The 22,526-nt window shown below is 36.2% G+C and overlaps 1 protein-coding gene across 1 annotated transcript; it reads right to left on the bottom strand.

Moving 5' to 3' along the window:
- Positions 1-1,873: 1,873 nt before the first annotated feature.
- LOC111910294 (1-aminocyclopropane-1-carboxylate oxidase 1) lies at positions 1,874-22,257 on the bottom strand. The gene is made up of 3 exons (XM_023906107.3): positions 21,525-22,257; positions 21,083-21,455; positions 1,874-2,188 (listed from the first exon to the last, which is right to left on the bottom strand). Exons 1-3 carry the CDS (start codon positions 22,058-22,060, stop codon positions 2,003-2,005), a joined length of 1,095 nt encoding a protein of 364 aa, XP_023761875.1. The 5' UTR covers positions 22,061-22,257; the 3' UTR covers positions 1,874-2,002.
- Positions 22,258-22,526: the final 269 nt, after the last annotated feature.

Here is a 22,526-nt window from a genome sequence, read left to right on the forward strand (position 1 = left end):
CATTGAAAACATCACAAAAGCATACATAATTTAGTCATACTACATCATAATACATAATTTAAAACAACATTTTGACATACAAGAGAAACAAGAAAATTAATGCAAGTCTATGGGTAAACAATTTCCAGTTGACTTTGTCAAGTTCTTGTTTATTCCTGTTCTTCTCTTCTTCAATCTTCATCCTGCATATGCTGATTTCATTCTCCAATGTACAAATTTTCAAGGTAAGATTGCAGCTTTCTTCTGCTTTCATCCTGTAATGCCCTCTTCCATCTTTCCTCCCTTCATCCTCATCCAACCATTGCCAAAATTTACAGCTTGGAGTTTTTCCATTCTTAAAGAAATTTATAAAACATGTTAAATTGAAGGATGAAGAAGAAATAAAAAGTATGAATTACCAGTGAGTTTTGACAAACTCTGAATTTCCTTCCAGGATTGTCTGGGGTTCTTGATGTCTTCACACGAGATGGCAAATCGCAATCACATGGATGATCCGATTGCAATTCGTCTTGTCGTTTGGAAGAAAAGGATGAGGAAGAAGATGCCATCGATCGATCTAGGGTTTTAATTAATAAGCTGTCGTATCTCACCCTTCTTATAATGTAAACAATTCTCAATGCCACGTAGGTGATGAGTATTGTAGCGTACAAGCCACGTAGATGCCACATCACCCAAAACCTACAATAGCCGGTAATGTTGGTTATTTTTGAACGGCTGAAACAAGTTAGTTGGGTAAATGAGTACAAAAAAAACAATATTACCCATATGTGAACATTTGAAATACTTAATTACCTTAATAAGTCAAATTCCCTTTACTTTTTGCTTGCTTTTTTTTGGTGTTGCCAGTTCCAACATTGAGCTTAATGATTTTTATTTTAATTTTTTAATTTTTTTAATTTTTTTAATTTTTATCAATCGTCGGTATTTAAAGATATCTATAATGGAAAAGCACATGACTTTCCGAATAAAGTAAATGAAGCACAATACAAGAATTGTAAAGACGTGGAACATTTATTTGGAGTCCTTAAGAAATGATGACACATATTCAAACCCGTCACTAGAGGCGATCCAATAAAAATAAGGGACGTAACATATGCTTGCATCATATTATATAATATGCTTGTTTGGATCGAATTTCCATCACGAAGTGTTCGTTTGAAGTTTATGCTGAATAAGGGTTAAAGGTTATATTAAAAGATAAATTAATTGATGACTTAGTACGGTTGAGGGTCCGAGAATAAATTAATTGATTTTAAGAATAAATTGAAAATTTTAAAAGTCAAAATTTTAGAATGTATACTCTTATTACAAGGCTCGAATTGGTGAAGAAAAGAATGACCTTTTGGGGAAATTGAAGGTCATTGAGCGTAGTATTGATTCGGGAAATGTTACTAGTCATAAAGAAAATAAATGAAATTGAAAAACTTGACATGGGAATCAATTTGGTGATACCACTTCTATAAAATGGTAGAGAATGAAAAATGATTAGACAGATTAATTAATATGGCGTGATGGGGTGTGACCACACTCGATAGACTAACAACGTTAATGAGTATACTCACCCTTCACGTTTTACATGCTACCTTATTTCCACGTCACCTCATTGTCCTCCTCCCCTTACTTTACCTTTCAACTAGTAAATGATCACCTTTCAAACATACTTTAGGCTCTTGTATTGTGCAAGTAAAAATACAAAAGAGGTAAGAAAAGTAAGGTGAAGCAGTGTGGTGGAATCTCGCCGTATGGGAGCATTTTTGTGCAGAGAAAAAGGGAGGCCGGTGTTCACCGCAGGTGCCCGCAAGCCACCTCAGCTCAATGCACCATGCGGTGGAGGTACGCCCATTAGTCTAATAGTAAATTGTAAAATTGTCTATGACTAAAAAATAAATATATTAAATCGTTGCTATAAAATAGTTATGTGTAAAAGATCAAAACGCTTACAATCAAATAAAAAAGAAATATAAGGAACTTTACACTCAAATAAAGACTCAAAGATTGTAACTTAATTACAAAAAAGTTTGTAAAATAAAACCAAAATGAGAAACAACAAAGTTTGGTGGCCAAGTGAAATTGTCTTCTTCTCCATGGGTGGCGGTGGGTTGTAAAGAAAAGCCATTGAAATATAATCCTCTTTCCCTTTAAAGACGGGCCTCCCCATTACATGTTTATATTTCCCCTCGCTCAATCTCTGCAATAATCAACATTTAGAAGAAAAAATAAAACGAATAATTTTATTAAGTTATACGTTGAGTTGTAGTATAAATAAGTAAACTTATTCAATTTCGAACATGGTAAAATCTATCAAGTTTGGTATGAATATAATATGTGGCTTATGTGCACGAAACAGATTACCAGTAGTTCATAACTTCATATAGTTGAACTAGAGTTTATAAAACTGAAGTTGACTTCATATTAAAGTTTTTGAATCCTATGTACATTTAATTGCATAGTATTCAAGTTTTGTAGGTGTCCCGGGTTAATTATAAGAATGGCAACCATTTGTTTTTTTGTTAAAATTCTTATTTGGTTTCAGAATTTTAAAAATAACCAACAAAAAGCTAGAACTTTGTAAAAATAAAGTTGGTTGCTAAAACTTAAAACCTAAACATTTTCTCGATCACTTTTAAACTTTAATGATCAAATTAGAATTTGGTTGATTTTTTTTTGTCATTATTTGCATTTAACCGGTTCATACTAAGAACATTCACAATGCGTTGAACTTTATAGAGTTCAATGGATTGCCACATCATTTTTTTTATACATTCCATGCAACTCTATCAATTATTTCCTACAATGCATTGAAGAGTTCAATAATCATTGAACTCCATATCCATTGAATGCCAATGTGACATCTCATTATGGTAGAGTTTCAATTATTGAAAGACAACCACATTTGCCACCTCATTTAACCCTCCTATTGAACTCACCATTGTAGATGCTCTAACCACGTGTATCAAACAATTATGAATCCAAGATTTTCAAACAATGTATGAACTAGTATAATTATATTTTCTACTGATGCAATATCATATCAAATAGTTAGTTTTAATTGTGAATGCATTACTATTTTGGTTCCTATGGTTGAAATGATCTACATTTTTACTTCTAAGTTTTGAAAAAAAATTGATACTATTGTGATTGCAAAATTCATCAAGATAAGTCCCTGTCAATGCCTTAAGTATGTGTAAAATAATGAAAATGTCCATTTTTGTCCTTTTTCTTGTTATATTTATTTTATTTTAAAGATTAAATAAATGATCCCCACCTACCCTACCCCAACCAATGTTGAAATTGTCAATGACACACAAGGCTCCAACACTATCACTCAACCACACCATTGAACTCGTCGGTGGCACCCGAGGCTCCAATACTACCACTACTTAACTGCTGACCACCACAACTGGACACTTCATCCATCGCCATCACCATCATATTTAAATTCTAGTCATACCTAACACCTTCATACACCCATTCGTCTCTATTAAGTCACTGCCACCACCATAGTCAAGAGCAGAGCTACTAAGGGGTAATCGGATGTTATGCCCCTCCAATTCTTTTAACCATTTAGTAGTGGTATGATACATAATACATGCGATGATTAAGTTTCTAGCCCATTTGTAACATCTCGATTTCCAAGTAATTACACTTTTGACCCTTATTATGATATTTGTTTGCAAAAAGGGTCCCATGTGACTTTATCATAAAATCGTGTGGGCTAATGACATAAGTTGGGTGTACGTTTAGTATGCTGGGCGTACGTGGGTGAAGCCCAAACCCTAATATTTAGGGTTTGGATCCTATTTAAACATCCTTAACTCATTGATAGCTCTTCATTCTTCATCCTCCACTCCATATTCGACCCTAGCTAACCCTAATCCATTTTTGAGCATCCCTGAGCCATTAGTGTGTGTTTTGGTGTTCTTAAAGGAAGGAGAAGGAAAGGAGAACATCTTGGAAGCTTTGAACAACCTTGGATCTGGAAGCTTTGCACCCTCCTCCATCTCCAGAAGGTATAAAGCTTATATCTTGATGCTTATTTGGTTAGATCTAGTTTGTGTGATGTTATTATGCACTTTTGTCCCCAAACAATGATGTTCTTGAGTATGATATGCTCTAGACCACATGGATTGTCTATTCAGAAGTTTTGGAGTGTTTAAGGTCATAAAAATGCAATCTTGGTCGTTAGTTTCCTTCCATGCATGGGTTATAATGTCTTAATGAGTTAAGAATTTAGGGTTTCTAGTGTTGGGCACTTCCTAGCCATGCAAAGTCATAAAGTTTAAAACTTTATGACTTAAGTTCAAACTTTATGACTTAAGATGTTATTTTGGGACTAGATCTGCTTTTGGACGAAGGGAATTAATGAAATAAGCCCTTAAACGGAAGAATGCATTCAGCTAGCGTATGCTGGCGTACGCCGCTCTTACGCGATGGGAGCCCCAAACTTGGATCTTGAGCACGCTAAGCGTACAAGCTGAGTATGTTGGGTGTACCCAACTGAGTCAACTCGGCTTACTTTTTAACTTTTGACTTTGACCAAGTTTGATCCATGGGTATTTTGGGTATTTCAAAATTTTAGTTGAGTTTGGTCATTTTTTTTCGATGTATAGGTGATCGGTAGAGCTAATATTCAGAAAAATGTCCTATTTAGCTATCTTTTCAGTCTGAAAGGTGAGTATTCCTCACTAGACTCGTGGGTTGAAGACACAATTGCCAACCTACTAGGTTATGTATCCTAGTTTAGCGGATGTTGCTATGTTGTATTTATCTGTTAGAACTGACTCCTGGTATATATGATGTTGTTATGCGATAGTGATTTGTAGATCCGCCTGTTAGTCTGTTGACTGAGTATATGATTATTTGTTTACTGGATATGTGTTATTTGTTATGTATATGTCGACATAGTGTGGTTGGGTTGGGGCGATGTTGCCTTGTGCGGAAGCTAACAAACCTAAGAGCAAGCCAAACATAAGCTGTGGGCCCGAGAGGCAAGCCGGACTTATGATGTGGGCTCAGGAGTAATCCAAACATGAGTTGTGGGCCGGAAGGCAAGCCAAACTCATGCTGTGAACTCAGGTGTAATCTAGTCTGTTAGTTGTGAACCCAATATGCATGCTGTTAATTGTTTTTGTGGTGGTACTTTGGGGGAACTCACTAAGCTTTGACTTACAGTTTTAGGTTATTATTTCAGGTACTACATGATAATCGTGGGCAAACAAAGGCGTGATCATTCACATCCTCTTAGTTTTATGATTTTGGATTTATGGGATACTCTGATTTGATTATTACTCTTGGAAATAATGTTTTGTAAACAATTATGGTATTTGGATTGGTTTTGAAAAACTGAAAATTTGACTCTGATTTTTGGGATGTTACAAGTTGGTATCAGAGCCCTGGTTTGAGAGAATCGGATGAGCATTTGTGTGAATCCAGACTCAAACTAAGGATCTGTAAGAGTTTTCAAAATTTTGAAATTGTTTTCAAAGGTAACTAAGGAAGGATGAGATGTGCATGATCAGTCGGAGCATGAAAGCATCTCCCAAGATACACACACTATTATTTGCTTATGATAGAACTGCATGCTAGTTGTAGGGTAGGTATATTCAAGAATTACATGAATTATGATGCCTTATTTCTATAGAGTTTTTCTGCTCAAATGCTACTTGCTTGTTGCTTGTAGGACTCTTTCGGGTGTGAATTAACTACTAATTAAATACGTTAAGTCACATGTTGCATGTGTTAAATAGTCTTAGAGTGAAGGATTTAGTCCTATTACGTAGCTCTTTTGAGTCTAACCATTATAGGGTTGAATCTTCTAATCTAAGATTATTTAAGTTATGTTGCATGTGATTGTATTCATGAAGTAGTTAATTGACACCAATGGGGAACTTTCGGCAACTGATGACAAGGTGAGGTGAGGATCCTAGGATATCCTAGGGAGTGTGTAGTGATCATGGTGCGCTATTTAACGAGTGTTAGGAGTATCATTATGGATGAGTGTGTGTAGCAGGCCAACTAAAGAATGTTTAGCCACTCTCAAAAGATAAGGGTAGGATGTATGCGTATCCTAGTTGTTGGGATTATTTTCAGGTAGTTTGTGATGATCCATTGAGACAAATATGGGCAGGTGTGTAAGGTAGTATGGGCCCGTACTATTGAAAGAACATGACCTGTACGTGTAGCAAGGAGGTCACAAACCCCACGGGTTTAGTCTCTCGATAATGGTTGAAATGGTATGTAATGGTTTTAATAGTATGAATTGTGGTCTTTTTTTGACATATTTTGGTTCATTTTCAGTATGGTGTTCGCGAGAGGATCTGGAGCTGGTGGCCAGGATAGGCCGGGGTTGACTGATGATTAGATATGGGAGATATTGCAAGAAGATTTGCATGCCATTGTGAGTCGGATCACTGGCAGGCTAATTGCTAAGTTCGAGGAGCGAACTGCAGCCTTGTAGACTGCGAGAGGGACTGTTAAGGTGTCTACTGGGGGAGATCTTGATGTGTTCATGCAAGTTGGAAAGAGAAAAAGGGCTCATTCAGTGATGGCCAAAGAGTTCGAGGCTGTTAACTTGGGTGTTAAAAGTCAAGGGGGATTCAATATCTATGGGAAGTATGGTGGGACCCACAAGTTTACTTGTTGTAATTTCAAATGCTACAAGTGTGGAGAGAAAAGGCATGTCGTTAGATGTGTTTCCACTGTCACCGGCCGAGTCATGTCAAACCCCACTATCCTGCATGGGTTGCGGAGGGGGTGCAAGCCCAAACACCCATCATCCTACGGGAGGTCAAGGTTGAATTACAAGAAATCATAGGTATAGATTTTGACCCTCAGTTTTATCTTGAATAGCTGTACCTGCTTAGTGTAATGCCAATTAGATAGCCACCCGTGTAGTTAGTGTACTAGGGTTGTTATGTTAGCATTGGTGGGTTTTAAAGGATCAAGGATGCGTCTTTTGGGGTGCTCCATAAATCTTAAAGTAAGATGCTCGTTCGTGGATCGTTCGAAGTTGTATTGTCTGGAAAGCTTCTGGCGTCTGCATCTAAGGTGTAGGAGTTCTTTGTGATTGCTTATTATTATTAAAAAAATTGTCATATTCCATTTTGCATATCGAGAGCTGTGTTTAGAGAGTATCTGGATGAACCGTTTTAGGCTTCGACGTAGAAGACGACGACCAATGATGGAGAAAGCCCTGAGCGGTGGAAGACTGAGCCTTCTACTTGAAGGATCAACAACCAGATTGATTTTGATGATTTCCTTGAGATGGGTCGAAGGAAGTTGCAGTTTAAGTCCGTTAGATTCCTGGTGTCCAAGACTATTGAGATCTTTTATGTTGGAGAGGATTGAGAGATTGATTTAAAGTGGGTGTAGGGTAAGTTGTTGTTAGTTTTCTGCTCGTGTTGTGCACCCAGTCATTTCGTTGGAGGCTTCTAGACAAGATCTCATTGTAGTTGCCTGTCCCTTTTGGGACAACGAAATAGGGTTAAGAGTAGTGTGTATTTCTCGAGTCGAATATCAATTGAAGGTGGGGTGGCTCTTCGTATCGATCACTATCATTAGTAGGGGTAGAGCTATTGTTGAGTTAACAATCTACTTTAGGGTGTAATCGATGCAATTTTGCACAGGTGTGGGTTCAGTGGCTGAGATTGTTCGAGAAATTATCAAGTAATATCAGTTGACGATGATATGTGTAGATAAATATTTCTTCATGTGTAGAGCAACGGGCATGCTTGAAACCACAAATAAGGTGTCAGAGTAACATTGATCAATTTTCTGGAATGACTTCGGATTTCCGTGTAATCCCTTTTCAGCAGATCGCACCGGTAGGGTTGGAAAGGAGTCAGTTTGACCTTGGTTCTGATGGTATTCAAAAGTTTGATTCAAACATTTGGAGAAAATTATAGCATCGGTTCGATTTGGAAAATTTCCTTGAGAAGGATTTATGTTTGGGATGTTTATTGATAAGGATAGTGATCAAGATTGAAAGCTTAGGGTCTGGACGCTATGGATTGTGAATGTATAGTAAAAGTTTTGAAGTCGCTAAGGAGGGGTTGGTTCCAAGTGGGGGAGAACCGCTTGGAATTCGTATCTGAGGACAAGAGAATTATTGATTTTTTATTATATGCAAAGAATCATAGTTTAAGGATTTGGGTTATCACGGTCAGGGATCCGACTCATATTAATCTTTGATTAGGTATTATAGTGGATGGTTGGCAAAACCATGGGCAGGGCCCATGACAGTAATGGAAATGCGGTGAGGAACCATGAGCTTCTCATCTTGATGGTTGGATGGTGTCATGATGTATCGTGAACCAGTGGCAGAATGATTTATATGGGAGAGACCCGGTAATTAATTGTTTGAGGCTCTTAGGTCTCGGATCCGTAATTTTCTTGGGATGTTTGGGTGTTAGTGCATAGTGAGAGTCGGGAGACTTAGTGACCAACTGGTTTGGAACATGTGGGCAGTTAAGGTTTGTTGGGAGTAACAGTTGTGCATCAGTAGTCTCTTGTGGAGTGTTTACATTATAAATCTCGTATGTTTGTGAGCTGTTTATTAGGAGTTTGGTAACCAATGATTGGTATTGGTTATGGAACCTCAAGTCATGAAGTTCATTATGAATGTATCAAGTGATTTTTCAGGTAGGGGTACACCTAAGCTGATAAGGGATTTGGGTGGAATGTAAGAATTCTTGTATTGAGCATCTTTGCTCATAGGAGCAGTGGGTTGGTAACAACGTGTCAGGGAGTCAAGGGTGTATTTAAGGTTTTTTGTACAACTTCTGGATTTGGGATTGGTTGAAATTTTTGATCGGTTCCTTTTGAGTATTCTTTTCGCATGTTTTGGTGGTGTTCTTAGTCAAAGACAAGGAGTATGTTCAATGAATGGACAAATATCAGTCCTGGAGTATGGTTTTTGAAGTTTAGAACTGATGGGTTCCTGGTACTGGGGAGCATATTGATGGAGTTATTTCAGTGGTTGTAGTTTTGAGAGTCCCTGACTGTGTGGTTCTCAGTAGAAGTTAGGTCTAATAGTCAGCGTTGTAAGACTCGCCGAGTTGGCCGAGTACTCTTCCGAGTACTCGCTACTCGGCCCCTTGTCGAGGCGAGTTACAAAATCCGAGTAGTCCCCGATCGGCCCCTTGTTGAAGTGAACACTGTTGTAAAACTTGGCCAACTCGATGATTAATATGTATAGTATACTTAATGATTTATTATTTAACACACAAATATGTGATTATTACTACATATATATCTTAAATTTTCAATAATTATTCACGAAGTGGGACCATTGTGTGTTTTTTTAGTTTTTGTGTATTTACATGTATCTAATTTTGTTATATATTTCATTCAACTTATGGTTTTAACTTATGATTTTGACATATATAATTTCCCTAAAAATATTTCTATATGAATTACCGAATCCGAGTACTCCCCGAGTACTCCCGAGTACTCGCTACTCGGTAGTCGGCCGAGTAGGTACCGAGTAGCTAGTTCTACAACCATGCTTATAGTTAAGGAGTTGTGGAATATGTTGGCATTGTACGTGTTTCTTTACAACGGTTATCTAGCTGAGACTCGTGTTGGGAATCACCTTGTTTTCGAATGGAGGGTTCAACAAAAAATGAATAGCCAGGGGTTTTGTTTCCTAGTGGTAATAGCAAGGTAACTCAAGGTCGAAAGGGTTTTGTATGGTTTGGATTGTAAAGTGAAGTCGGATTTACTGTGTTCCGAGATAGTTTTTCCTGCTTAGGAGTCAGTCAAGGTATTGAATTTCAAGATTTTGGGCAGAATTGTGATGTTTATTCTTCAGTGGTAGAAGTTAGTAGGTCAAGGATTCATTATTGTTCGGGGTACGTGAGTTTCACTATGATTGTATTGAATATATTACGGGAAGGTATTCACCTGTATGAGCCGACTTTTTAGTTTAGATTGGGTTTCAGTGTGGATTGTCTGAATGATCCGAAGTGGAGATGCGAGAACACTACCCTGAGGTATTTGTGGCAGGGGAATCCGAGGACGAAGTCCGATTCAAGTGGGGGAGAACTGTAACATCTTGATTTCCTAGTAATTACACTTTTGAACCTTATTATGAGATTTGTTTGCAAAAGGGTCCCATGTGACTTTATCATAAAATCGTGTGAGCTGATGGCCAAACCCTAATTTACTCTATTTAAGAATCCTTAACTCATTGATACCTCTTCATTCATCAGCCTCCACTTCCATATTTGACCCTAGCTAACCCTAATCCATTTTTGAGCATCTTTGATCCATTAGTGTGTGTTTTGGTGTTTTTAGAGGAAGGAAAAGGAAAAGGGAACATCTTGTAAGCTTTGAGAAACTTTGTATCTGGAATTTTTGCACCCTCCTCCATCTCCAGAAGGTATAAAGTTTATATATTGATGCTTATTTGGTTAGATCTAGCATGTATGCTGTTATTATGTGCTTTTGTCCCTAAACAATGATGTTCTTGAGTATGGCATTCCCTGGACCAAATGGATTGTGTTTTCATACATTTTGGAGTGTCTAAGGTGATAAAATTTCAATCTTGGTCATTAGTTTCCTTCCATGCATGTGTTATAATGTCTTAATGAGTTAAAAGGTTAGGGTTTCTAGTAGTGGGCACTTCCTAGCCCTGCAAAGTCATAAAGAATGGAATAAGTTGTTCGGGTTTCTAGTATTGGGCACTTCCTAGCCCTGCAAAGTCATAAATAACATCTTAATGACTTAAGATGTTATTTTGGGACTATATCTGCTTTTGGACGAAGGGAATTAATGGAATAAGCCCTTAAACGGAAGAACGCACTCAGTCAACGTACGTTGGGAGTATATTGGTGTACGCTGCGCTTACGCGATGGGAGCCCCGATCCTGGATCTTGAGTACACTAAGCGTACAAGCTGAGAATGCTGGGCGTACTCAACTGATTCAACTCGATTGACTTTTTGACTTTTGACTTTGACCAAGTTTGATCTAGGGGTATTTTGGGTATTTTGATTTTTAGTTGAGTTTGGTCATTTTTTTGATGTATAAGTGACCGGTAGAGCTGATATTCGGAGAAGTGTACTGTTCAACTATCTTTTCAGGCTGAGAGGTGAGTTTTCCTCACTGTATTTGTGGGTCGAAGGCACCAATGTCGGCCCACTAAGTTACGTATCATGGTTTAGAGGATGTTGCTATGTTTTATTGATATGTTAGAATTAAGTCTTGTTATATAAGATGTTGTTATGCGATAGCGATATGTAGATCGCTCTGTTTGTCTGTTGATTGGTTATATGGTTATCTATTTACTGGATATATGTTATCTGTTATGTATATGTTGATAGAGTGTAGTTGGGTCGAGGTGATGCTGCCTTATGCAGAATCCAACAAACTTTTGAGCAAGCCAGACATAAGCTGTGGCCCCGAGAGGCAAGCCAAACTTATGCTGTGGGCTCGGGAGTAAGCCAGACATGAGCTGTGGGCCAGAAGGCAAGCCATACTCATGTTGTGGACTCAGTGATAATCCAGTCTGTTAGTTGTGGACCCAATATGCATGTTGTTATATGTTTGCGTGGTGATACTTTGGGAGAACTCACTAAGCTTTGGCTTACAGTTTCAATTTATCGTTTCAGGTTCTACATGACGATTGTGGGAAAGCAAAGACGTGATCGTGCACATCTTCTTAGTTTTATGATTTTGGATTTTTGGGATACTTTGATTTGATTATTAATCTTGGAAACAATGTTTTGATTAAACATGGGAATTTTGTTGAAATTAAGAAGGTGCTGCCATTGCTACTTCATTTGCAAATTAGTAACATGTAACCTTTAGTTCTTATAACATATTTAATTTTTATACTTTATAATTAACAATTTTATTATGATTGGTAATTTGATTTTACATAATGATAAGGTAAATCCTGAGTAAAGATAAAACTATCATTTTTTTTTCAAATGAAAAGAAGATGTCCATGAACCATAAGAACATCATGTTAATAATAATATTAGGGAAGATATTTAACATACATGACAACAACCTTAAAAGAAAAGTAATATTGAAAACAAATTGATGTTTGCATCTAAAAATGATATGTCAAATTTAAGAGAGTTAAAATTAGAACCTTATATATATATATATATATATATATATATATATATATATATATATATATATATATATATATATATTCCTAGAGACCACCTTTAATCAAAACTATCTATATAACCAAAAAAATAGTATTTTATTGCGATGTAAGTTCCCTTTTATCTTAAATTTTTAGCTAGGCCCCTGACCACAATCTCGAAAAAATCCTTGGTTCTATGTGGTGGTTGTGGGAGACGTGGTAAACTAGAGTAAAATAGTCTCAAGAAAAACTTATCCCTTCCCCTCATCTTCTTTGTCTCCGAAGTCGATATCAATCGTAAGTAGTGGTGGTGTGGGATAGACATGAAAATTCGCTCCGACCTGTTGGGAAACTTGTATCACTCGACCCTATTGGGTATAGGTATTCTTCGCCAAAACCGGGTCTGCGATCCCCTTAAATAAAAAAATAGGGATGGGGTCGATGTTGGGTATCATATTCCCCCACTCACCTCGTCCACATATGTAAAAGTGTGTGTGTGTGTGTGTGTGTTCATGTATATATATATATATATATATATATATATATATATATATATATATAGAGAGAGAGAGAGAGAGAGAGAGATAGGTTCAGGTGTTTAAAGTAATTATTGTGTTATTGTATGCATAAATATGGACCAATCATTTTAAAAACCTAGATAGGGGTAAAATTGTAATCTTAGCTTTTAATTAATTTTGGTAATTAGTTATTCAAATCATAAACCCTCCTTTGATTTAGGCAAAATCGTTTACATTTACCGCTTTAAAACCCTAGACAAAAACATCGATCTTTTACAATCAATCAAAGATCAGATGAAAGGTGAAGAAAGGTCAAGCTCCAAAGTTGCAGAGATCATTGGAAGCTCCAGTATCAATTCAATCCAACAAGAATCCGAAGACTTATCTGTGATCCGCAATCAACTTCATCAAATCGAAGCCCAACAGTCCAATTTATTCGATCTCCTCGAGGCGGCAGTTGGTCCAGCGAACTCATTCGCGTATCTATGGCAAGTGTGTTGCGAGGTTTCTTGGCCGATTCTCATTTCAGCCCCTTAGATAAAACCCTACCTTTGGTATTGATGATCAGTATGTTGATTCCCCCCTTTCTTTCAGTTTACTGATTTAATTTCCATTGAAATTGATGATCAATATGTTGATTCTCAGCAGATTCATGATATAAATCCCTGTTTAATTAGTGGATTCAATTGTCTTTTGCTGTCACGAAGAGGGTAAGTCTGAAGAAATTGGACACGAAGAGGATTCAGAGGATAAATTTTTATCCCCATCTTCAAAAGAAGCCAAGCCAAGTTCATATTGTCCGTCCTCAACCACACCCAGAGTTGCCCTGTACCTTCTTCAGTTAGACGTTGTCAAGCATCTTGTGAAACTGTCACCAGTCGGGGCTGTTTTAGCATGTGTTTTTGGGAATTGTATTTTATATGGTGGCAATGATTACTCATCAACCATGTCAGGCTTGTTCACTGATGGGCTAGGGTCAATACAGAAGCATGATGCTGATAGATTGTTCTTTGAGTTTGCACTTGATCAATCCAAGAGGTTACTTTTGTCTTTTCTCCATATATAACTGAATTCAGTTAGTTGGTTACCCGATTTTGAATGCCATTTGACTTCTAATTCAGGTTTCCGACCTTGAATCGGTGGATACAAATGCAAACTAATCTTCATCGAGTTTCAGAGGTAGCTGTAACTGCTGAGCATTCGGTTAATGATGGAATTGAGGTGAAAACTTCTGTGAAGAGGTTTCGGGAGCATGATAGTGATTATGATTTACAACATGATGAGCTGGCGACGGTTGGCACTAGCAGCCTTTCTGTTCTTACAGACACTACAAATGAAAGTGGTATATGGCAAGATTCACCCAAGTCAGAAGCTGCTGAAATTGATACAACAATTTTTCTCTCTTTTGGACGAGAGAATGAAAAACCGTATGAAAAAGCTGTTGAAAAATTCGAAGTTATACTTATCCAAAAATTTGTTATTAGTTGGTGTTGGCATTCTAATAGAATATCTTTCTAATAGAAATATATGTCCTGAAATTCCTAAAGAATATGATTCTAACAGAATGACATTCTAACATAATAATATACATGGTTTTGTTTGTTATTAGTGAGTATTTCATTGTCATAGACTATTATATAAAGTTTTTACCTTTTTAAGAATGTAATGAAAAATTTGAAGTTTTATCTAAAAATTTGTTATTAGTCGGTGTTGGCATTCTAATAGAATATCATTCTAATAGAAATATATATCCTGAAATTCCTAGAGAATATAATTCTAAGAGAATGACATTCTAACAGAATAAAATCATTTTTAATTATAAAAATTACGTTATAATTAAAATTAAAGTAATTTAAAAGTTAGATGTTTAAAATCAAGAGAATTAATTATCCCAAAAAATATGGAATTTTCCTTTTTTAAATTTATCTCAATTGTCTAAAATACCCTTAGAATGAAATTAGATGGTATTTTTCAACTATCTTTAATTTAATAATATGTATTAATCACTTTTTTAAAATAAGTAAAATGATTGACCCACATTTATGCATACAATAACACAATAATTAGACCTAAGCCTATATATATATATATATATATATATATATATATATATATATATATATATATATATATATATATATATATATATATATATATATAGTTAATGTTTTTACTACATTTTTTTTCATTTTTTATATCATTATTGTCTTAAATAACGTCTTTCATTTTTTTTTTGTGATTTTCATGTAGTAGACGAATATATACATAGGGTCATACATGTATATATTATGTTTGTAACACCAGTTTTCTAGAATGGATCAGCTAAAGACTTAATGGGATAAAATATGGGGTTTTTGGGCACTACCCTATGCCACAACGTGGGCATGAATGACCACGACGTAGCATAACTTTTATAGATTGCGTATTCTGGTGAGCACCACGGTGTGGCAAGAGGGTTGCCACAACATGGTGGCTGCTGCAGCCCAAGCCCATGATTCTTTAGGGTTTCTCCCATATTTAAGGACTTTAACTTTAGGGTCATTTCAGCCTCCACCCTTCTATCTCGAAACCATAGCCCCAATGTGTGTTCTCGAGGTGTTCTGGCCACTTGAAGGTTTATTCTTCATTGTTTTGGTGTGGAGCTTGAAGATCAAGTTGCCTGCAAAGTGTTTTGGTGAAGAGATCAAGTGTAGATCTAGCAAAGTGACTTCATTTATGGACCATTGTGAGTATATAGCTTTAACCTTGGCTTCTAGTTTATTAGATCTAGCTTTTGGTCCCTTTTTGGTGATTTCCTTGGAGTTTAGATGACTCCAACCCCTTCTAAGTACTAAGGATTGTGTTCTGGAACTTTTCTTGATGGAAAATTGGTAGGATGACCTTGTCCTTGGATCTATGCATGTTTGGTGTAAGATTTATGCCGTTTTGTATCACTCGACCCTATTGGGTATAGGTATTCTTCGCCAAAACCGGGTCTGCGATCCCCTTAAATAAAAAAATAGGGATGGGGTCGATGTTGGGTATCATATTCCCCCACTCACCTCGTCCACATATGTAAAAGTGTGTGTGTGTGTGTGTGTGTTCATGTATATATATATATATATATATATATATATATATATATAGAGAGAGAGAGAGAGAGAGAGAGAGATAGGTTCAGGTGTTTAAAGTAATTATTGTGTTATTGTATGCATAAATATGGACCAATCATTTTAAAAACCTAGATAGGGGTAAAATTGTAATCTTAGCTTTTAATTAATTTTGGTAATTAGTTATTCAAATCATAAACCCTCCTTTGATTTAGGCAAAATCGTTTACATTTACCGCTTTAAAACCCTAGACAAAAACATCGATCTTTTACAATCAATCAAAGATCAGATGAAAGGTGAAGAAAGGTCAAGCTCCAAAGTTGCAGAGATCATTGGAAGCTCCAGTATCAATTCAATCCAACAAGAATCCGAAGACTTATCTGTGATCCGCAATCAACTTCATCAAATCGAAGCCCAACAGTCCAATTTATTCGATCTCCTCGAGGCGGCAGTTGGTCCAGCGAACTCATTCGCGTATCTATGGCAAGTGTGTTGCGAGGTTTCTTGGCCGATTCTCATTTCAGCCCCTTAGATAAAACCCTACCTTTGGTATTGATGATCAGTATGTTGATTCCCCCCTTTCTTTCAGTTTACTGATTTAATTTCCATTGAAATTGATGATCAATATGTTGATTCTCAGCAGATTCATGATATAAATCCCTGTTTAATTAGTGGATTCAATTGTCTTTTGCTGTCACGAAGAGGGTAAGTCTGAAGAAATTGGACACGAAGAGGATTCAGAGGATAAATTTTTATCCCCATCTTCAAAAGAAGCCAAGCCAAGTTCATATTGTCCGTCCTCAACCACACCCAGAGTTGCCCTGTACCTTCTTCAGTTAGACGTTGTCAAGCATCTTGTGAAACTGTCACCAGTCGGGGCTGTTTTAGCATGTGTTTTTGGGAATTGTATTTTATATGGTGGCAATGATTACTCATCAACCATGTCAGGCTTGTTCACTGATGGGCTAGGGTCAATACAGAAGCATGATGCTGATAGATTGTTCTTTGAGTTTGCACTTGATCAATCCAAGAGGTTACTTTTGTCTTTTCTCCATATATAACTGAATTCAGTTAGTTGGTTACCCGATTTTGAATGCCATTTGACTTCTAATTCAGGTTTCCGACCTTGAATCGGTGGATACAAATGCAAACTAATCTTCATCGAGTTTCAGAGGTAGCTGTAACTGCTGAGCATTCGGTTAATGATGGAATTGAGGTGAAAACTTCTGTGAAGAGGTTTCGGGAGCATGATAGTGATTATGATTTACAACATGATGAGCTGGCGACGGTTGGCACTAGCAGCCTTTCTGTTCTTACAGACACTACAAATGAAAGTGGTATATGGCAAGATTCACCCAAGTCAGAAGCTGCTGAAATTGATACAACAATTTTTCTCTCTTTTGGACGAGAGAATGAAAAACCGTATGAAAAAGCTGTTGAAAAATTCGAAGTTATACTTATCCAAAAATTTGTTATTAGTTGGTGTTGGCATTCTAATAGAATATCTTTCTAATAGAAATATATGTCCTGAAATTCCTAAAGAATATGATTCTAACAGAATGACATTCTAACATAATAATATACATGGTTTTGTTTGTTATTAGTGAGTATTTCATTGTCATAGACTATTATATAAAGTTTTTACCTTTTTAAGAATGTAATGAAAAATTTGAAGTTTTATCTAAAAATTTGTTATTAGTCGGTGTTGGCATTCTAATAGAATATCATTCTAATAGAAATATATATCCTGAAATTCCTAGAGAATATAATTCTAAGAGAATGACATTCTAACAGAATAAAATCATTTTTAATTATAAAAATTACGTTATAATTAAAATTAAAGTAATTTAAAAGTTAGATGTTTAAAATCAAGAGAATTAATTATCCCAAAAAATATGGAATTTTCCTTTTTTAAATTTATCTCAATTGTCTAAAATACCCTTAGAATGAAATTAGATGGTATTTTTCAACTATCTTTAATTTAATAATATGTATTAATCACTTTTTTAAAATAAGTAAAATGATTGACCCACATTTATGCATACAATAACACAATAATTAGACCTAAGCCTATATATATATATATATATATATATATATATATATATATATATATATATATATATATATATATATATATATATATATATATATAGTTAATGTTTTTACTACATTTTTTTTCATTTTTTATATCATTATTGTCTTAAATAACGTCTTTCATTTTTTTTTTGTGATTTTCATGTAGTAGACGAATATATACATAGGGTCATACATGTATATATTATGTTTGTAACACCAGTTTTCTAGAATGGATCAGCTAAAGACTTAATGGGATAAAATATGGGGTTTTTGGGCACTACCCTATGCCACAACGTGGGCATGAATGACCACGACGTAGCATAACTTTTATAGATTGCGTATTCTGGTGAGCACCACGGTGTGGCAAGAGGGTTGCCACAACATGGTGGCTGCTGCAGCCCAAGCCCATGATTCTTTAGGGTTTCTCCCATATTTAAGGACTTTAACTTTAGGGTCATTTCAGCCTCCACCCTTCTATCTCGAAACCATAGCCCCAATGTGTGTTCTCGAGGTGTTCTGGCCACTTGAAGGTTTATTCTTCATTGTTTTGGTGTGGAGCTTGAAGATCAAGTTGCCTGCAAAGTGTTTTGGTGAAGAGATCAAGTGTAGATCTAGCAAAGTGACTTCATTTATGGACCATTGTGAGTATATAGCTTTAACCTTGGCTTCTAGTTTATTAGATCTAGCTTTTGGTCCCTTTTTGGTGATTTCCTTGGAGTTTAGATGACTCCAACCCCTTCTAAGTACTAAGGATTGTGTTCTGGAACTTTTCTTGATGGAAAATTGGTAGGATGACCTTGTCCTTGGATCTATGCATGTTTGGTGTAAGATTTATGCCGTTTTGGATTTAGGATTTAAGATCTTACTTCATGGTGAGGTCTTATTGGAAAAAATTGGAAAATTTATCCATTAAGTCAATGAGAAGAAGTAGATATGAAGTTTTGAGTCTTGGTCTGAAAGGATTAAGTGCTTAATAAAGATTTTGACTCCTGACCATAAACCACGACGAGGCCAAGAGCCTGCCACAACCTGGTGGTCTCTTGCATGTCGACTGTTTTGTCTAGACATGCCCATGACATGGCCAAGAGGTCTCTACGTCGTGGTGGCTGTTGACTCGGTTAACAATTAACTTTTGTTGACCATTGACTGTTGATAAGTTTAAATTGGGGTCAAACTTGGAGATTTGGATTTTGATTTAGCATTTATCTATTTTGGTGTAAGCCAGTTTGCGGGATTGAGCAGTACAAGGTGTAAGAGTGTTGTTGTGCTTCTCTGATTCTTCCATTCATGTGAGTTTCTCACTATGCCATATATCCCATTATATATCCTTTGCATGGTAGGATAGAGGTACTGATAGAGTATGAGTATGCTAGTTGACTATGTTAACTCCTTGTTATGCTTGTGAAATTAGGACACTTGGTGTCATGGTATGATAGACAGATAAAGTCTTGTTTGAGGTTTATTTGATACTGCTAGGTGTCATGATTGGTTAGAGTATTGCTAGTATTGATTGGTTGTTAAATATTTACCCTAAGAGATTGTATGTAGTCAAGTTGGACAACATGAGAACTCTTGGTGTAATGCCCGACTGCAAGGTACTTGTCTGATTTATCACTTTTGGGTAGATCATGTGTTCAAATGTCTATCAAATTTCGACTATGTATGGCTTTGGCATTGTATGGAAGTCTAGGATTTGGCCCCTAACAATAGTACAAAAGATCAAGATGTAGCTCTTGGAAAGGGAGTTTGGGTTGGGCCCATTTACTCTTTGGGCGGGGCCCGTTACGTATGGTTGGGCGTGGCCTGTTACGTATGTTGGTCGGGACCTGTTATGTATGTTTGGGCAATGCCCGTTATGGTAGTTGGGTTGGTCCTGTGAACTCTTGGGCTTGGTTCGTTATATATGATATATGTGTGTTTTTGGTTGCTCGACGCTAGAGTCGAGGATTATATATGGATGCATTGTATGTATAGTGGAATATGTGGTATACTATGGAACTCACTAATATTTATACTTACAATTATGGATTAAAATTTTTGAAGGTTGTTCGTGAGAAGAGTTCGGCAAGATTGTACAATCGCAACAAAGATATTCGTTTCCACATTTTTGTAAACTTAATTTTAATAATGTGTGGTTTTCAATCAATTAAATGCTAGTCAATTGTTTTTGAAGTAAATATTTAATTGGTTAATCTGTTTTAAAAATAAAAATATATTTGTAATTTTTGGGACGTTACAATGTTTCTATTATGATTTTATATTGAGGATTAAAACAAGAAGAAATGAATCAAACATTTGAATATAATGATGTTGTTGAGTATATAATGATATTAATCTAAGGGAATGTTGTAGATGGTTAGAATTTTTAGAATTCACATTTATTTTTCAGTAAGTTAATGCATTATGTATTAAGATTTTTTTAATTATATGCGTCTACCATAAGTTTTATTGATGGGTTGGGTATTAACCAACGATGTTTCCAATTTCCAAAGGGCCGTGAATTTGATTCCTCATGACGGTTGGGGATGGGGGACTTAGGGATGGGGATGGCCAACCTCTCTCCATCTCAATTGTGTTTCCATCATTATAAGGAGAGGCGACACATGTTTAGCGATGATAGGAGTAGAATGATACCGGTGAAGGTTAAGCCGTTGTGGGAGAAATAGAGAGGCGACGACAAGAGGTGAAGGCAATTGCCGAAGATGAAAGTGGTCGTCGAAGATGCGGGCGGACAACAAGTATGTTCTTAAGCGGGAAAGACGAACGAGGCATTCTAGAGTACAAGGTTAGCTATTTAGTTTATAGTTTTTCTTAATTTGGTTCGAGCACAAGCTGCTCATTTTACACATACTTAATAGAGGTCTATTGACACTAATAACCAAAAAGGTCAACCACGTAGCATTTTGGAACCATGAGGACTATTGTAATAAGGGTAGTGATTTGTACACAACACTTTTCAGCCATACATAACGATTTATGTTTTATATGATTGTATTGTATAACTGTATAAAACATAATTTGTTATGTATAACTATTTTTTTTTTTTTTTTTTTTACAGATCATTCAATTTTTTCAAAAGTTTGACTAAAACATAGTATTAGCCACAACAAGAGTGTAATTTTAATTTTCAGTATACAGTTATACACTTATACACATTTAAAATGCGAAAATTTCTGATTTATTTATGAATACGTGATTTTGATTATGTTGACTTTCTGATAAATAAAATATAGAAGTTTTGTCCGGAAGTTAACAAAAAGTATTTAAAGGTCAAATATAATATGATCAGTTTTACCTGCAACTGATCACCAATGGTGATGACCAATGCATCTTTCTCTGGGCGAAACGATACCCAACCTTTCTTCGAATAAACATGGAACTCGGAGGATCCATGGCATGCGTGAACGCATAGCGTGTGAGAGTGTTCGGATCCTCTAATCAGCATTCGGATCATGTCGTATCTCAAATTGTTCGTGTAATGATCATCGTTTGTGATTCTATCCGGATCCTGATGGTGCCTATGGAAGTAGCATATCGTTCCAAAAATTTGTTTCTCGCTTGCATCATCATCGTCGGATCCTGATTTTAGTGGAGTGTTCTCGAGCAGAAATTTTAAGATAATTCCGGAGATCTTTTCGATTTCGGAAGTAAGGATCTCGAGGTTTCCGCTGTAAGTGTTTAATTTGTCGATTCTTGTTTTTAATTTGAATGAAATGAGTTGGTGAAGAGATCATTACCTGAAATTTGAATATTGAAGAGGCAAACTTGCTTCCAATTCCGATTTCAACGCATCGTCTCTACACCATACGAATTCTTCACTTGCTTCCCTCTCTTCTCCATGAAACTCCTCGAAGCCATAAATCCTGTCAGCAGACCTTGACATCACAGCCTTTTTCTCCGGTAATAATTCGAATATTCCTGCGCCATATTTGGCCACAGAACGAACAAGTTGATTGGAGATTCCATGGTTAACGAGCTCAAAGCAACCGGTTTGACCAATCACATCAAAAGTGTTGGTGATGTTATGATCTTCCAACGATTCCAGTGTTTTGTAGTCTAGTTTAGGAAGTTTCTGGATCTTTAGCTTTTGACGAGGGGAGACGCGATCCGGTAGGACAAGATCAGGTACACGGAGCGAGTGGTGAAGAAATTCTGTTAGAATCTCATCGTTTGCGACTGAAGATCGGCGGCCAGAAGCTACCGGCGATGGCGGTGGAGCTCGGAATTCTAAGGACTTGTGCTGGAATTGAAATGATTCTGGCCAATTCGCCATGAAAGGTATTGAAAAAAGTCTGTAAATTTGATCAGATCAATCAAGTAGCAGCAGCAAAAGCTTGTAATATATTTGTTTGAAGCCTTTATTTTAAGAATTCTGGGACCTTTTTGACTGTAAAGAAACTTTAGAATGAAGCAGCAATGATGGCATTTACCACCTTTTCTTTTCCGGCCATCCTTGTCAACGGAAAATGTCAAGCCGTGTTCACCGCCGGCGATGACAGCATAATTGGGTTGGGCCAAAAGGAGTTGGGCTTATATCTTCTCAGCAAAACATATTTTGGTAAATAAATAATGTACTGCTTAAATTTTAAAATGGAACTACCTTGTTTGTAATACCTGATTTTTTTTTTTGTTTTCAATTTGTCTCTCTCATAAATGTTCATTATGGTTACTTATTTGATCTTTATAAATTTTTGTTTAATTAGTAATATTTGATTTATTTGTATGTTACTTAAGAAGAA

Source organism: Lactuca sativa, chromosome 5 (genome assembly GCF_002870075.4).
Source record: "Lactuca sativa cultivar Salinas chromosome 5, Lsat_Salinas_v11, whole genome shotgun sequence".
Lineage (NCBI taxonomy): Eukaryota > Viridiplantae > Streptophyta > Magnoliopsida > Asterales > Asteraceae > Lactuca > Lactuca sativa.

Excerpts from the sequence above, each read along its gene's own strand:
- LOC111910294 (XM_023906107.3), bottom strand. The coding sequence starts at position 22,060 with ATGGCGAATTGGCCAGAATCATTTCAATTCCAGCACAAGTCCTTAGAA. Across the intron at positions 21,456-21,524 it reads CTTCAATATTCAAATTTCAG|CGGAAACCTCGAGATCCTTA; the intron begins GTAATGATCTCT and ends AAACACTTACAG. Across the intron at positions 2,189-21,082 it reads CCATTGGTGATCAGTTGCAG|AGATTGAGCGAGGGGAAATA; the intron begins GTAAAACTGATC and ends TGATTATTGCAG.